Below are 17,071 nucleotides of genomic sequence, written 5' to 3' on the forward strand. Positions count from 1 at the left end.
TGGATGATATACGATTTTTAAAAAAATTTTATTTAAATATTCTCAAGATTTTTATTTACTTATAACTTTTTTGTCGGTGCTCCGAAAAAATTGTGGTTTTGCACAAAGATTTTTTATAATATTCTTTATCTTCTATTAAAATCTTACGAAGGTGTTTTGCTTCGTTTTGGAGATATTAATTTAAAAAATTTTTTATTTAAAAAGGTTAATTAAAAGACTTGAAGTTAACTAACCAAACTCAAACTGCTGCATTTTTTATAAAAATATATTAAAATGTAGCGATTTGAAATTGGTCAGTTAACTTCAAGTCTTTTAATTAACCTTTTTAAATAAAAAATTTTGAAAATTAATATCTCCAAAACGAAGCCAAACACCTTCGTAAGATTTTAATAGAAGATAAAGAATATTATAAAAAATCTTTGTGCAAAACCACAATTTTTTCGGAGCACCGACAAAAAAGTTATAAGTAAATAAAAATCTTGAGAATATTTAAATAAAATTTTTTTAAAAATCGTAAATCATCCAAAAATAATAAATTTTTGCAATAATTCTTTCGTTCCTCTGTGCAGAATAATAAGTGATTTATGTTTTTGGTGAGTTTCAACATCTAATTTTTAATAGTTTTTTAATAATAGGGTTTTTAAAAAAATTGAAAAATTTAAGGTTACAAAATCACATTGTGAACCTCCTATTTTTGATATTTAATATTTTTAAAGGGAATAAAATTTTTACCATAATATTATGGTTAATGAACTCAGGGAATCATCGAGTTTCACATATATTAAAACTAGATTTTTTTAAAATTTGGTCGCAACCACTATTAGACGAAAGTCAGTGGACTGACCCTTTTATAAAAATATTCCGTAAACTTAATTATTCATATTAGTAATTATAATTATTGCTGAATTTTTCCATTATATTTAGAAAACGAAAGTATTTTTTTTTTTGTATTATTATTTTATGACTTTAGAAGTGTTTAAAGAGTGTTAAAAAGTATTTATCGAAAATTTAACTCCTTGTTTTATAAAATATTACATAGAATAATGTAATTGTTCTAATTTATTTTATTTTTCAAATAACTATTGTCAAGAACTTGCATTTAACATTGTAATTAAAAATTATAATTTAGCATTGTAATATTGTACTTGCATTTTTAATAAACAAATATTTTTCTAAAACATTTTTATTTTGTTTCAAAAAAAAAAAGGTAGATACTACTTTGATTATTACATTATACACTGGAGAAAAAATTTATTTGATTCAAATAAACGGTTACTTGAGTATTATTAAATAAATATTTATTTGTTATCAAATAATTATTTATTTGATATCAAATAATTATTATTTAAGTCAATGAAATGGTATTTATTTCAAATACAGAAATTATTGGTTCAAATAGAATTTATTTAATTTAAATAAAAATTATTTGGTCCAAGTAAATATTTATTTGATAATAGTCAAGTAATCGAGTATTTGAATCAATAAATTTTTTTTTTCAATGTAATAGTTTAAAAATTACACAACCGGTAAAAATTATACGACATTTTTTGATGTATGAAAAACATTTTAAAAGATAAAATGTACGAAAACAAAAATTTTTTTCACTATTTCCTAAAAAGGTGATAAAATTATGAGAATAATAAGACCTAAAAGAAGAAAAGTTTTTGATGTATAAAAAACATCTTAAAACATAAAATTTATAAAAACTAAAAATTTTTTCACTATTTCTTAAAAGGTGATAAAATTATGAGAAGAATAAGACCTGAAAATACTGATTTTGCCAATATTTTATTTAGATATATTTAAAAAAAAAAAATGTTTTACTTTCAATGTTTTATAAAAAATTGAACTGAAAATAATAAACATATTTTAATGTTCTTATTTAAAAATTATTTTCCATTGAATGAGAATTATATAAGCATTAACGTGTATTTTTTTTTTTTTTTTTAATTCAGAGTTGTATTGGAAAATTCGAATAATTTTAAATAATCTTTTTTAATACCAAAAACGAGATATGAAAATATATAAAGTATGATATTATTTAGATTTCTCAATGAAAATTGAGGAAAATTATTTGAATTTCAAAAATTAGTTTTCTATTAAAAAAATTTTTTTTGTAATTTTTCCACTATTTTTTTGGTACAATTTTGACGGTGTTTGCATTTTTTTAAACAAACAAATAAAATTAAACATTAATTCTTTAAATAAACATGTAGTTCTCATTCTTTGAAAAATCGTCTTTAAAATAAGCCTAAGAATTAATTAAAAATCGTTTATTATTTCAGAAAAAGGTTCGAAATTTTTATGAAACAATTTAAAAAGAAATTTTTTTTTTCTTATCGGGAAAAATGCACTTTTTAGTAAATTTACAATAAAATCGTCAAAAATCATTTAATGAAAACCTGTTTTAAAAAATATTTAACCATAAAATAAATATATTTTAAATAGGATTTAAAATAATAAATTTAATAATTTGTTAATAATTTTTTTTTTTTTGAAAAATTACTATAAAAATAGTTAATAGGTAATTAAAAAATTATTAAATAAACTTTTTGAAATAATGTATTTTAATTTTTTATTGAATTTCGTCGATTAGTTTTTGAGTATTAATTCATTTTTTACAAAAAAAAAGGTGTCAAAAAAAGTAAATAGTTAAAAATATTTAAAAAAAAACACGTTTTAAACTCTCTCATTTTTTTTATCTAAATTCAATTGTTTTTATTAGTATTATATTAATATTCTATTATTATTATTCATGTCTCGTTCTGAACAAATTTGACAAATAAAATGCAAATTATTTAATTGGGTTCAATTATTATTATTTTGTGGATAACCAATAAAAAGTAGTGTTTGTAAATTTTGTCCGAAGCCAATTGTGAATGCTCCCTTACGATCTGCAATCAATCCGTATTGTAGAATTGGCCTTATCCATTGTAATAACGGACATGTTCTTTGTTCTCTCTATATTTCGTCATTGTTAATACTTTGCCTTTGTTAACAACATATTTAGTGAAAATTTAATTCAATTTCATTTATTTTGAAATTGTTGAACGTTTTAAAATCGTAATAAAATAAATGTTTTTTTGAATAGAGAGGGATTTTCGGGAAAATTTTTATCTTTGGTACATCGATCATCGAGGTATAACCATAAATTTCTAAAATATATATACCATTTTTACCAGTTAATGAAATTTCAACTCATCGAAATTAATGTTGTTAAGGGGTGTCAATTTTTTTTCTTGCATTATTTGGTATCTAAAATTATTGTGAATTATCAAAATTTAATAAAAAAATTTTTTTTACCAGTTTAGAAAATTTTTTGAAAATATTAAAAATTTATACGATTGATTGTTCAGAATCAGTTTTCGAGAAAAATTATTTAAACAATTAAATACTCAGAAATAGAATTTTTTGAAAAATTTTTCAAATATGCCTTCACTTTTGTAAATTGTTTGAAGAATATTTTGTTAAAATTTCCGTGAAAAAAAATATTAATATTTATCGAAATAATCGCGAGTTGAACACAAAAAAGTATTAAAAATTTCGATTCTTAAAAATGACGTTTTTTGTAAATAAATAAAAAAACGGTAAGTTATACAAAAAAAAAAAATTTATTTTGGAAAAAAGATGCGCAATAAAATTCTCTATAAGAAACGACAGTACCAAGGGTGGATTAAGGGCTCCCAAGAAGGGTTAATGGGTTTTAAGGGGTCGGGGCTGGTAGTAGTTCGCCAGCTTATTTTGTTTAGTGTTCTCCTTTTTTTTTTTTTTTTTTTTTTTTACCAACCCCCACATAATCTTGGCATACGGAAGCCAAGGTATCTGTATACAGATTTCCCAAAAGTCACTAAGCAAAAAAAAAAAAAAGAAACAATAATTAAAATTTTTAAAATCCGGAGCCTCAATTAGCAATAAAAAATAATAAAAATTGCGACGGAATTTAAAATTTTTTATTTATTTATTCAATATTTTATTTTTAATTAATTTATTTTATATTTATTTATTTATTGAAGAAATAAATAATTTTTTAGTTTTTGAAAATTTCGAGTTTTTAAAAATTATTAGTAAATTAATTGTTTATCAATTTCCCATAGTATATTACGCCGTTTTTAAATATTCAATATTAACAGAAAAAAATAAAATAAATCCTAAATAATTAATAAAATGAAACAGCCTTAATTTCGAAAGGTTGAAATTTGAGCGGTCCCTCTCCCCTTAAAATGAAATGTTAAATTTATAAACTTTTGTTAATTAATAATAAATCTTCAATAAAATTTCCGAAAAAAAAAATTACACATTAAGAAGTTTATTTTTTTATTTAGTATAATGGCTGAGCAACACATTAAAAGAGAGGAACAGTCAAATATTTTTGAAAAAATGAGTACCAATGCAAAAGGTAGGAATTTTTTTCAATGTAACCAAAATATGAATATCTTTTTTTTATCTTTATAAAATATTTATATTTATTCCCAATTTAAAAAATGTTTTGGAAATTTAAACAAGTTTAAAAAAAGTTATTTTATGACTTGTATTAAAAAAAAAATAATAAAGTAAAAAATTTATTTTCTTGCTAAAAATACATATTTTAATTTACATGAATAAAAAATAATCACTGAGCGAAGAATTAATTTAAAATTTCATAATTAGAAACTATTATACTTTAGTCTTAAAAAGAAATTTTTTTTTTTCAAATATTAATTTATTTTCAGCACATGAAATCAATAAAGAAGAACCACAACAAAAACGAGTTAAATTTTCTACTAACGATTTTCTTGAAGAACTAAAAATACTTGAAAATAAAGAAATCAAAACCGGTGTTATTAATTGCAACAATGCACTTGTAACCATTGACAATCAGGAAATTAATCTTCTCAACATTACTACCGAAGTAATTTCAAAAATAAAATTTAATGATACATCTAACGATGTTGAGAATAAAGAAAATATGCATCCAAAAATTCGTAAATCACTACAAAAACATCTTGTAAATTTTAGTTCATTTCTAAATTATCTTGGCCAATCAATAACAATAAAAGAATTGGGTGAAAATAATCATGCAATTCCTTATAAATTTATTGTTTATCAAGAAAATGATTTTCGTCTTCCACGTGAAAATATTCATAAAGAAAATTTAAATAATTTTTTAATTATCATTTGTCCAACCAATTGTCAAGGTGGCGTTTTAAATTTTCGTCAATTAAAAAAGAAAATTTCGATAAACAACAATAATAATAATAATATGTTAAATTACATTATTTTTGGAATTCAAACACAATATGAAATTTCCAAAATTATTAAAGGCATGCGCATTTTAATTTTATTTAAAATTTTTAAAAGTCCTTTAGAAATAAAATCAAATGATTTTACCATTAATGATGAAGGAAAATTAAGAAATCTATTAAAAAATATGACTGAAAAAAATGTTTTAATTCCAATAACAGAAAAGAATGTTGTACAAAAAATTTGCGACGATCTTGAAATAGAATATCAACAAGTTTATTCAAATGAAGAATGTCCAAATATTGTTTACGATGATATTTCTGATAATGATCAATTAGATTATCGTCCCTATGAATATCTTGATTTTGATGATTTAATTCAGTGTTCAACAAAATTTACCGTTGGAAAATATATTAATTTTTCAAAACCACAAATTAATAGTGAGATTTTAACAAGAAGCTACAGTAAATATGATCGTCGATCAGATGAAAGCTATGAAATTGATTATTATTCTTTTATTTTAATTAATCCTTGCGATGGCATAAAAAATTATTATTGAAATGCGTTAAAAAAAATCGTTTTTTTAAAAAATTATATTCAACACTAAAAAGAAGAAATTTTTTTTTTTAAATATAAAAATATGAAAATTTTCATGTAAAATTATTATTACATCTTGTTTTTAATAATTTCAGAATTTCATCGAATTCAGAAAAGGAAAGTGTGTTTTATTTTTACGATTATTATAGAAATATGTTTTTAAACGTATAAAACAAAAATATACTCTCTAAATCTGAATTAGTAAAAATGTTTACTAATTTAAATTAGTGACTCACTTTTTGCTTTAAAATTAGTTAAAAGTTACTAATAATTAGTAAAATTTTACTAATTGAGAAGCAAAAAGTGAGTTACTAATTGGAATTAGTGAACATTTTTACTAATTCAGATTTAGAGAGTAAAGATGCGTCATTTGAAAAAAAAATAAGATTATATTTTTTTTTCCGGAGAGAGAATTTATTATTTTACATTAGTTTAAAGAAGAAATGTAAATCAATAAAAAGATATTTCATAAAAAAATTTCTTTTATTGACTTTCCTCTAAAAATTTTACATATGAGACATTTTACGTGTAATGTACTGAGTTAAAAAATTGATTTCTCGAAAAAAAGTGAAACTTGGGGAAATTATTGTCCTACCTGATAGTAAAATATCCTAAAAAATTTTTTGACTTTTTCGAAATTTTGGGGGAGATAGAGGGGGGTCAATTTTATCAGTTTTCCCTGACACCGTCTACTATTTAAATTTTTTCTGTCTATAAATGCAATAAAAAAAATTTTGTCAGGTATGTTTTTTGAAGGTTTTTTCATGTTCTTTCCAATAGTGAATTTTGACCTTGATTTTCTATAATTAAACATAAATTTGCTATTTTCACTAAAATCGATGCGTTTTTTTTTTTAAATAAATATTTGCAAACGAAAGCCAAAACTAAAAATTTGAGGTCCAAAACTAAAAATTTAAAGTCTAAAAATAAAAATTTATTTAATTGATTGATATTTAGCCAATGTTATTGAAATATACATTATTTTGAAATATTTCAGAAACATTGTTTCCAAGACAATCATGTGTCTCAAAGATCTGTAAAAAATTTAGATTAATATATTCAGAAATTTTTAAAAAATGTTGTAAAATTTTTTCTGTAAAAAAATCTGTTAATTTGTAAAAAGATTGTTGCAAAAAGTTATAAAAAGATTAAAATTTCAAAAATGTAAATAGTGACCACGTGCTTCTATGTAAGAAGTCTGTCGATTTTCTTGGACGTAAGTATCATATTGTGAAACAATGCTGAAAATTCTGTCTTCCATCATTTGAAAAGAATTACGCGGAATGTTTCTTTCCCGCTGAAATAAAATGAAATTTGATTGGATTTTATATTTTTTGGACTTTTCAATATTGGACAATTTTTATTTTGGACTTCTGGGGATCACTGACTACGAATTTGATGAATCTGAAGTTCATTTTCAAATATTCAAAATGGCGGACGATTTACTAAAACTATATCAGATTTGCTTGAAACTTTTTACTTAGGGGTTTTTGGGGTCCCTGATTACGAATTTAAAATTGGTTTTAAAAAATTCAAAATGGCGGATCCAATATAAATATTATAATATTATTTTTTAATTATCGAAAGAATAAATTTTGCTCATTGTGAAAAATGAGGTCAATATTATTTTATATTAAATAAAAAAGCTCAAAGCTATATAGTACCAATACATGACAGGTGCTACTGTTGCAATCCAGCAAAATAAATATTAATCATAATATAATGGAAATAAATTAAAATTATGATATCAACATTATTTACGAAATTGTAATTTAATTAAACTTTTTATAAAATTAAATTATAATTTTGTATAATTTTTTCCTCTTTCGTTATTTTTATATATGAAAAGCAAAAATTCGTGTATATAATAAAGTTTTTCACTAATAAATGGAAATTCGACGTTTTAACATTATTATCTAATGAAAATTCGGATAAGTGAAACTTCGGTCAAATAAAATATCGATAAAATAGAAATTCTCTATCTTAAAAATTCATCTAAGAAGAATTTCTGTTAAATGACAATTTTATTAAATAAAAATTAGATTGTATTGAAATTTGTTGAATAAAACTTTTGTTAAATAAGAATTTTGTTATATAGAAATTCTTTTAATTGAAAATTCTGTTAATAAAAATACTTTTAATCGATTATATAAAAATTTATTTTTATGAAAATTTTTCTAGATATTAATTTTGTTAAACGGAAATTGTATTATTTAAAAATTCGATATAAAAATCTACTTTATCACCAGTCCAGTTAAATAGAAATTCTACAAAATCAGAATTTTATTAAACAGTAATTTTTCGATATTAAAATTAGGCTCATTATAATTTTTTTTTTTTTTTTAATTCTATTAAATGTAAATTCTATCATTTTTAATTTGACACCACAAACATTCCGTCAAGTCTAATGAAGGGAATATTCATGCATCCCTCCCCCAAGGGACTACTCTTTCGGAAGAAATAAATTTTTATTACATTATTTTAATTACATTTATCATTGTGTAACTTGATATAATTATAAAACTCATGCTTTGTTAATAAAATTTTGATGAGAAAGCAATGTTTTCGGGAAATAAACACAAAAATTCATACAATAACTTGGCAGCGGTTTTAATATTGATAACACACAATTTAATATTTAAATCAGTTAATTAACTAATTAATCAAAGGACATTGTTAAAATTATTATCCAAATGCCATCACGCCAAACGCTACAATGCCAATACCCGCTATAGTACCCATAATTTTCTTAATAGTACTTTTATTCTCTTCTTCTAATTTTCTCAGTTTTTCTCTATTGTCTTCTTCTTCCTTTTTAAGTGCATCTTCATCCTTTCTTAATTTCTCTTGATATTCTCGTTCTTTTATTTCTTTTAATGTCAAAAGAATATAATTAATCAGTTTTTTTAGTTTGAAAACAGAATTCAATAAAATTCCATTAGTTTAACTGTTTCAAATAAATTATTTTTATCAATAGTTTCTTTAATGTCAATATCAATTATTTTGAGAATTTCTATTTTTTTATAGAAATCCTTTTCATTACGTGCAGCATTCAATAAATCGTGTTTTTTGTTGATTTTTTCATTTAATATATTGAGTTCATTTTTTAAACTAAAATTATTTCTAATAAAATTTTCTGTATAATTAACATTCATGTCAATTATGTAACTCACAATATTTTCTAATTCATTAAATGCTGACTTTGAAAACAATTTCTCTCGAATAGTAAATAAAGAGAGTGTTGAAGATTCAGAAATACTTGGATTTATTTCCTTTAGAGAATTTTTCTCAATGCGATTGGAGTTTTCAATAGCAGGAAAAATATTCACATCAATATCAGAAGTGACAAGTCCAATTTTAGGTCTCTTAAATAAAGCAATGAGATTATTATTCTTCACTAAAAATTGTATAAACTCTTTAGAAGAGTTAGATAATTTCATTTCACTACTTGATAAAAATTGTGCCTCTAATTTTGCATTTATAAATTCCATATCTACTGGAACGTCATTTAGAGTATTTGGGACCTTTGTAAAAATTATTGATATACTTGTAAAATAATTTTTCATCTTGTCACCTAATAAATTTTCAACGGCATTTAAAACAGATAAAAATGGTTTGACATTGTCAGTAAGAATATCATTTATGTCGACAATTAAAACAATTTTTAGAGAATTTACATTTTTCACCAATTGATAGAGATAAAAAGCATTACTGATGTCCTGAACTGCTCCTCTATTATCATCAAAGCCAGGAGCATCCCAAATAAATAAATCGATAAAATTCTTTGATGTCCATTTTGTAGGGATTGCAGTGTTTGATGCTGTACCACGACCTATTTCTGGACCCATTGATTGTTTGTCTACTTTTTCTATTGTAGTAGGATCGAACCTCGAATTTCGAACAGCCTTTAATTTGTTGCCAATCAAATAATTAATTAGAGTACTTTTTCCAGATCTTGTATTACCAATGCAAATAGCTACATCTTCATTTTTCACTTCCCTTGACATATGTATATTGTTCCGAATCATGGAGAACTTTTTGTAACAATTTTAAATCATCTTCAGAGATTGTAATATTGCTACTGTTGACTACTGAAAGTACAGTAAATACGATGGCTATTATTGTTCTTAATATGCTCATGATTGATCAAAGATAATAATATAAAAAAACGACGTAAAATTATTGACCAAATGGTATTTTCAAGATTTTGCCGATGCTTTTTTAGCACTGAAAAAAATAAAATGATTTAATGTACGTCCATTTAATGACATGGAATATGATATACAGTCAAACCTCGATAAGTGAGAATCCAAGGGACCGAAAATTTCTTCTCACTTATCGAGGTTTCTCAGTAAGACAGGTTCTCACTTATTAAGGTCGAAGAGTGGGTTTTCTCACTTACAGAGGTTATTGCACTGATAGAGGCTTTTTAAGGGTTTTGTTAATTAATGTTTCACTTTTACGTAATAAGAAATTTCATATAATTATTTATTTAACAAGTTTAATAAAAATTGTTATTGCTTTAAGCTTTATATGAAAAAAGTCTGTTATTACTGTTTGTTTTTTAGTTTTGTTTAGGCCAACAAAATTATTTGGTTGAACATTTTTAAATTCCAACCAAAATTTGGTTTCGACAACAAAATAATTTGGTTAACACAACAAAATAGTTTGGTCTAAAAAACCAAATGATCGTTTGTTGTCCTAACCAAAATTTGGTTGCGACAACCAAATAATTTGATTCGCTCTCAGCTCATAGCCTAAGAGAACAGTACAATTCTTGAAGTTATCTAGTTTAAAGAAATAAAACGGATTCGATTAACTGTCTAATTAATTAAAGTGTCTCATTCACTATTTTATGGTGTGTGTTCAGTGGTTAACCAAGGATAAATGTGTCTGTGTTCAGTGCAAAAACACGTGGTGTAATAGGATTACAGTTAAAAGTGAGCCACATGCAAGCCAACACTGCAAATAATATCTCAAAGGGAGCCAAAAGAGCACTAAATAACTCCGATGGCATCAAAGATGTGGAGGAAAATCCGTCAAAAATTCTGGCGACTTCTTCAATGAGGGTGAAGCCGTTAATCTCAAAAGGAGAATTCTCATCTCAACAAAGAGCATTTCTCAAACAATTGAACGGTACAACAGGACCCAAACCTAACGTAATCATAAGGAAGTTAGCCAAAATTAAAACTGGACAGGAGAACGCCATAAATGCAAGTGAAAAACAGCATATGAACAAAAGACAGGAAAAAAAAATTAGCGCGAAAAGTAAATTGGTAGCAGCTGGGGCAGAAATTTCCCGCGCAAAACCACAGCTTATAAACAAAATAGACGACAACGTATCGATAATATCCGTTGATGTAACGAAAATGCTCAGCGAAGCCAAGGACAACAACAAATCAAACTGTTTCCAAACAATGACGCAGGATAGTTTAATCTTGAAAGATATCAATACTACGACTAACTCACAAGTCTGTGAGAGCTCAATGACAACTTCAAATAGATTTGAGGTTTTGAAAGAGGTGACAGGGAATGAGGAGGATGACACCATGGTTTCAGACGACGAAGCCAAGCTGACAAATGTACATAATGATAATATTAAAGAGACGAAGGAGGAGCAAAGAAAATCAAATCACAATTCAACAAGCGACAATAGGAAAAACCATCAAGCTGTGGATCTAAAGTCTTCACACAGGGGCGGATCAAAATCAAAGGAGCCACCAATTTACGTGTTCAACGCAAGAGTGAGTGGTGTAATTGAATCGTTGAAAGGTAAAGTTGATTTAAATAAAATTGTTATTCGTAATTTGTCCCAGGCAAAAATCGCACTAATTGTTGAGGGTTTAGATATTTTTAAGGAAACGTTGAATGTTTTAAAAGAAAATAAATTCGATTTTTATACCAGAACGCCAAAGTCTGAGAGAATTCACTCTTGGATCCTTAAAGGAATTGCAAATGAATTTGATGAAAAAGATATTAATGACGAACTATCTGAATTAAACTTAGAAAGTGTAAATATTTTAAAAGTAAAGAAAATATCCTTTAGTGAGTTCTTTAAGACAAAAAAAAGCGGGAACGCATTTCTTGTGCAAATTTCAAGCAAAAGTGTGTCTAATAATTTAATATGCATAAATCGATTGGCCAATCAAACTGTAAGATGGGAACGAATTAGAAGGGAAGTAGGGATTCAATGCTTTAACTGCCAGAGAATAGGCCACGTGGCCAAGTATTGTAATCGTAGTTATAGGTGCGTCAAATGTGATCAAGATCACGGACCCAAGGAATGTAAGATGGAATTGTTGCGAGACGAAGACAAAAAATTAATTTATTGCGTAAACTGTCAATCAAATGGACACCCGGCTTCCTACATGGGTTGCCCCAAAATATTAGAACTTAAAGCTAAAATCAAAAATAAAATAGAATACAATAAAAATAAAAGATTAGAAAAATTACAAAAAATAAATAATTTTGTAAACCCTGCAATATCATTTGCAAATATAGTTTCAAATAAAAATACTAAAGAAAATTCTGGGGAGCTCATGGGGGAGCGCGATGTCCCTGATCCTGATTCCGTTCAGATTAATCTAGAAAAAATGTTTTCTACTTTTAAAAATAGTTTAATGACTTTTTTTTCGAGTCAAATGAGTGCAATGAGCGAACAAATTAAAACTAATACGGATAATATAAAATTAATTATGGACATTATTAATGATGACGAATCATAAGATTAATATTAATGTAGGAAAATGTAACAATCCACTAAATTTGGATAAATTAAATATTATAGCCGTTAATGTTAATTCGCTCGTCTCGAATGTGAGACGATATAACCTTCAGGATACTATTGACAGATTGAACCCAGATATAGTGTTGGTGTCGGAAACCAAGCTGAGCGCAAGACATAGATTAGCATTTGACAATTACGCGGTAATAAGAAATGATAGAACTGGTAATAGAGGAGGAGGGGGAACAGCCATCATTTTGAGAGATAACATCAAATTTTACAAAATAAATTTAAAATCCATTAATTTAATAAAAACAATTGAAACAACAATAATTAAAATTCCTATTCAAAACTCCCAAAACTTGTTTATAATTAGTGCTTACGCGCCAGGACATACAAGGAAAAATTTTTCAAACGATTTAACAATAATTTTTAACGAACTAAAGCTACAAAATAGTAAAAATTGGTATGTCCTTGCGGGTGACCTAAACGCCAGAAATTTCTTGTGGGATAGTAATCAGGAAAACCCAAGAGGCTCATATTTGAGTAGATGGCTTGAAAGTAATGATATTAAATTTAAAATAAATTTCACAGGACCTATAGAGCCGACATTCCCGAAAGCGGGCTCCTTTATCGATGTGTGCTTAAGTGATGGCAGGGTCGAGATTGTCAATCTAAAAGAAAATAAACTGGAAGTATTTCCTTTTGATAGTGATCATAACGGTATACAAATAAAAATTAAATTAAAAGGACTACATAGAATAAAGTTGGAAAAAGCCGATTTACAATATGCGTTAAATTTTAAAAAAACAAATTGGCCTAATTTTTATACGCAATTAGAGCAAAGGGAAAATAAAATACCAATTAACATAAATTTATCAAATAGAGAAATTGATAAGGCGATTGATGACCTCGACCAGGCGATCATGGGCGCACTCAATTTAAATACCCCGGCGTTTAAAAAAATAAATTCATTAAACGAATACATTACTCCAAAGATTAAAAAATTACAAAAAACAAAAAGCTACCTACTTTCTAAAATACATCGTCTAAGCAAATCAATAAATAAAGATAAAGATGAAATTCAATTGTTTGAATGCGTTTTGTTCAATATAAAAGCTGAAATTAATAAATTAATTAATAAAAATATAAATGATTATTGGGGGAATAGGATAAAAAAAATTAAAATGCATGATCACAATAATTTATTTCCAGAAATTAATAGAATATTTCGGAGAAAAACTGAAAATTTAATGCCAAATTTTAAGATTAATGTTGAAGAAAGAAAACTTTTAGACTTAGCAAAAATTAATATCGATAAGACAGGCGTAGACGATAGTGGGAATCTCATTATTACTGAGACAGTGAAAAAATTAGATCTTCTGGGAGCACATTTCGCGGAAATAAACAACGCAAATAGAGACAAAGGACGTGTGGGCATTAATAATATCGTTAAAGCAACAATAGACAAATTTAAAACGGAACTCGACGAGGACAAAAGAAACAATAAATCAATAATTAGTTTTTCAAATCAAAACACAGCAACAAATCCCATTTTTAATTTTGACAAAGATTTTTTTTGTAATATAGATTCAGTAAAAAATATATTAAAACGGCATAACAATAAAGTCTCGGCAGGAATCGATGGGATTCCCAATATCGCGCTCAAAAAACTGCCCAATAACATAATACGAGAATATGTTATAATATTTAACAACGCGCTAAATAACTCTTATTTCCCTAATAAATGGAAATTGGCAAGAGTGAAAGCTCTTGAAAAAAAAGATAAAAACCCTGAACTCCTCAATAGTTACCGTCCTATCAGCTTGCTCTCTAACGTCGGCAAACTTTTTGAAATAATAATAAATAAATCAATAACAAAAACTTGTAACGAAAAAGGAATTATTCCACACGCTCAGTTTGGTTTCCGACACAAGCATTCGACTATCCATGCAATCTCTAAGTTTGCATCGGATATCTGCTGGTCATTGAATAGGGACAAATTTGTTGGCGCATGCCTAATTGACCTAGAAAAGGCATTCGACTCTGTCTGGCTTGACGGTCTGTTTTTTAAATTACTTAAAAAGGGGTTCCCGATGCACTTAACCAGAATGCTATGGAATATGCTCCATCAAAGAAAGATTAAAGTTTTTAACGGCAATGAGAGTTCGAATTTGACCTTTGAGCTTCATGCGGGACTACAACAGGGAGCGGTAAACTCGCCAATACTATTTAACATTTATATATATGAAACTTTGAACATGGCCGGGTTAAATACGGGTTTAAATAAAAAGGCCATTGGGTTTGCCGATGATATAATAATTTATGTAATTAAGGAGTCGCCGCAGGACGCTCAAGGGTCGCTTCAAAGCATTCTTAATAAGCTATTGTATTATTTTGATACATGGAGACTCAAATGTAACCTGAAGAAATGCGAAACGATCTTATTCAGACCAGTCATCAAGAAAAAGTTTGCAAAAGTATGGAGAGAATTTAGATTGAGGGTTAACTTGGAAAGCGGAGGGGAAGTTGTACTGGAGCATAAGAGAGTAGTTAAATATCTGGGTTCATATTTGGACGAAAGAATGAAATTCTCAGATCAAGTAAAAATAGCGATTGAAAAAGCTAAAAAAGCATTTTTTAATTATAAGAATTTGTTTTATTCCCTTCAGCTGAGCGCAGAAGTTAAGGTCTTGTGTTATATGTTGTTGGTAAGGCCCATATTGACGTACGCGTGCCAGGTGTGGTTCAATATATCTCCTTCACAAATGGAAAAAATCCGAGTAGTAGAGAGAGCATGTTTGAGGGCGTGTCTGGGCATGTACAGGAGTCCGGAGTCTAACTTTAAAAAATATTTCTCAAACAATAAACTTTACAATAAAGCCAATATACCCAGAATTGATAATTTTATAATTAAACTCAACCGTGACCATTTTGCTAAAGCAGCTCTAATAAAAGAAAACCCATTTATTTACACACCTTTTTATCACACAGAAAATGAATATAAAGAAACGCTCAATTCTGGGTATATCCCACCGCATTGCTTCACCTATTTAGATAAATTCAATTACATTCAAGATAACGAAAATGTGCCGATCCTGTACCACGTGCACAGACACGCACTCAATAAATCAATAGAATATGACATGGATGACTGGTATGCTAATAGGGCGCACTTGTCTCGATTTTCGACGGCTTTAGCTGAAATAGACAAAAAATGTAACAAAAGGAAAAACAGAAAAAAATATTGGTGGTTATCAAACAATAATTTAATAGACGACCTGGAAGCATTATAGTCTTCCTCATTTTATTTATTTTGTTTTTGTTCTCAGCGTCTGAATAACACTAAACATATGTAAAGTGTAAGTTAGCTTTTTGGTCTTGCGGGATCACTTTTTTTTACTAACTCGATAATTTTTTTTACGGTAGTATGTGAGAAATGCTTATATGAAATGGAATGTGAGTGTATTACCTGGCATCAAATAAAAATGGTATTTCTTCGTCGAGTGCCCCAAGATTGGGCCGTTGCGAAACGCTTAAATATAACTGTGATGTAGCGCGGGTGTTTATTGTTTGTTACTGCGCCTATTATGTTAATTGTACTAAAAGTTTAATAAACATGTTTTAAAAAAAAAAAAAAAAAAATAAGTGGTTAGAGCTCCCGACCTTCAGTTTTAAAACAGAGGTTCGATCCCAGACGGAGATGAGATTTTTCAAAGTCCTCAAATATTTCAATTGGATAAATATAAATTCAATGTTAAAATGGATAATAAATAAATAAAAAAGATAAAAAGAAAAGAGATAAGGTAGAATAACATTTTTAATTTTACAAAAAAAACTGTTTGTTTGATCAACCAAACATTTTTGTTATGCCAACAAAAAACACTCAACCAAATAGTTTGGTTGAATCAAACAAATAGTTTGGTTGCTTAAATACCAACAAAATTTTTTTGTTGGTCCAACCAAATTTTGGTTGCTCTGACTAAACATTTTTCTCAGTGTATAATATTAGAATATTAGTACTCAAATATTTTAAAATTCTTATATTTAATTAAATTTAAATTTTATTGTGATATATAAAAATTCAATGAGCAAACGATTTTGATAATTTGTTAAGAAAAAAAAAAATTATTTTAGTAATACTTCGATGAAATAAGAAATGGGAATCAGAATTTTTCAAACGGATCTTCTAAAATTAAATTTAATAATCAATCTTTAATGTTTTTTTTACTCCTACTGTAATCAAAATAAATATCTAAAAATATTAAACTTACCTAAAATACAAAATGTTATCTTCTTCTTTTTTTTATTAGTTTGACCAAATTATATTTTTTAAGAGGAATTCTTTTATTACATTTCCTTTATTCTTGATATTGAAAGTATTTTTTTTTTTAAATAAATGTCAATTATTCCATTTATTATAAATTAATAATAATAAATTGTTTTAATATTCAAAGGAATTTATCAGTAATGTGAACAGAAAATAAACACATTAATTTTTTATCTGTAACAAGATTCTGGGAAGACTAA

The 17,071-nt window shown here is 26.3% G+C and overlaps 1 protein-coding gene across 1 annotated transcript; it reads left to right on the forward strand.

Moving 5' to 3' along the window:
• The first annotated feature begins 2,946 nt into the window (after window positions 1–2,946).
• On the forward strand, window positions 2,947–5,858 carry LOC127286524 (uncharacterized). The gene is made up of 3 exons (XM_051312968.1): window positions 2,947–3,139; window positions 4,323–4,396; window positions 4,710–5,858. Exons 2-3 carry the CDS (start codon window positions 4,327–4,329, stop codon window positions 5,777–5,779), a joined length of 1,140 nt encoding a protein of 379 aa, XP_051168925.1. The 5' UTR covers window positions 2,947–3,139; window positions 4,323–4,326; the 3' UTR covers window positions 5,780–5,858.
• The last annotated feature ends 11,213 nt before the right edge of the window (window positions 5,859–17,071 follow it).

Source organism: Leptopilina boulardi, unplaced genomic scaffold, assembly GCF_019393585.1.
Source record: "Leptopilina boulardi isolate dan_hultmark-lab unplaced genomic scaffold, ZJU_Lbou_2.1 LbouV2_362, whole genome shotgun sequence".
NCBI classification, from domain to species: Eukaryota; Metazoa; Arthropoda; class Insecta; order Hymenoptera; family Figitidae; genus Leptopilina; species Leptopilina boulardi.

Coding starts and splice junctions, on each gene's coding strand:
- LOC127286524 (XM_051312968.1), top strand. CDS start 4,327: ATGGCTGAGCAACACATTAAAAGAGAGGAACAGTCAAATATTTTTGAA. Junction 4,397..4,709: donor AATGAGTACCAATGCAAAAG/GTAGGAATTTTT, acceptor ATTTATTTTCAG/CACATGAAATCAATAAAGAA.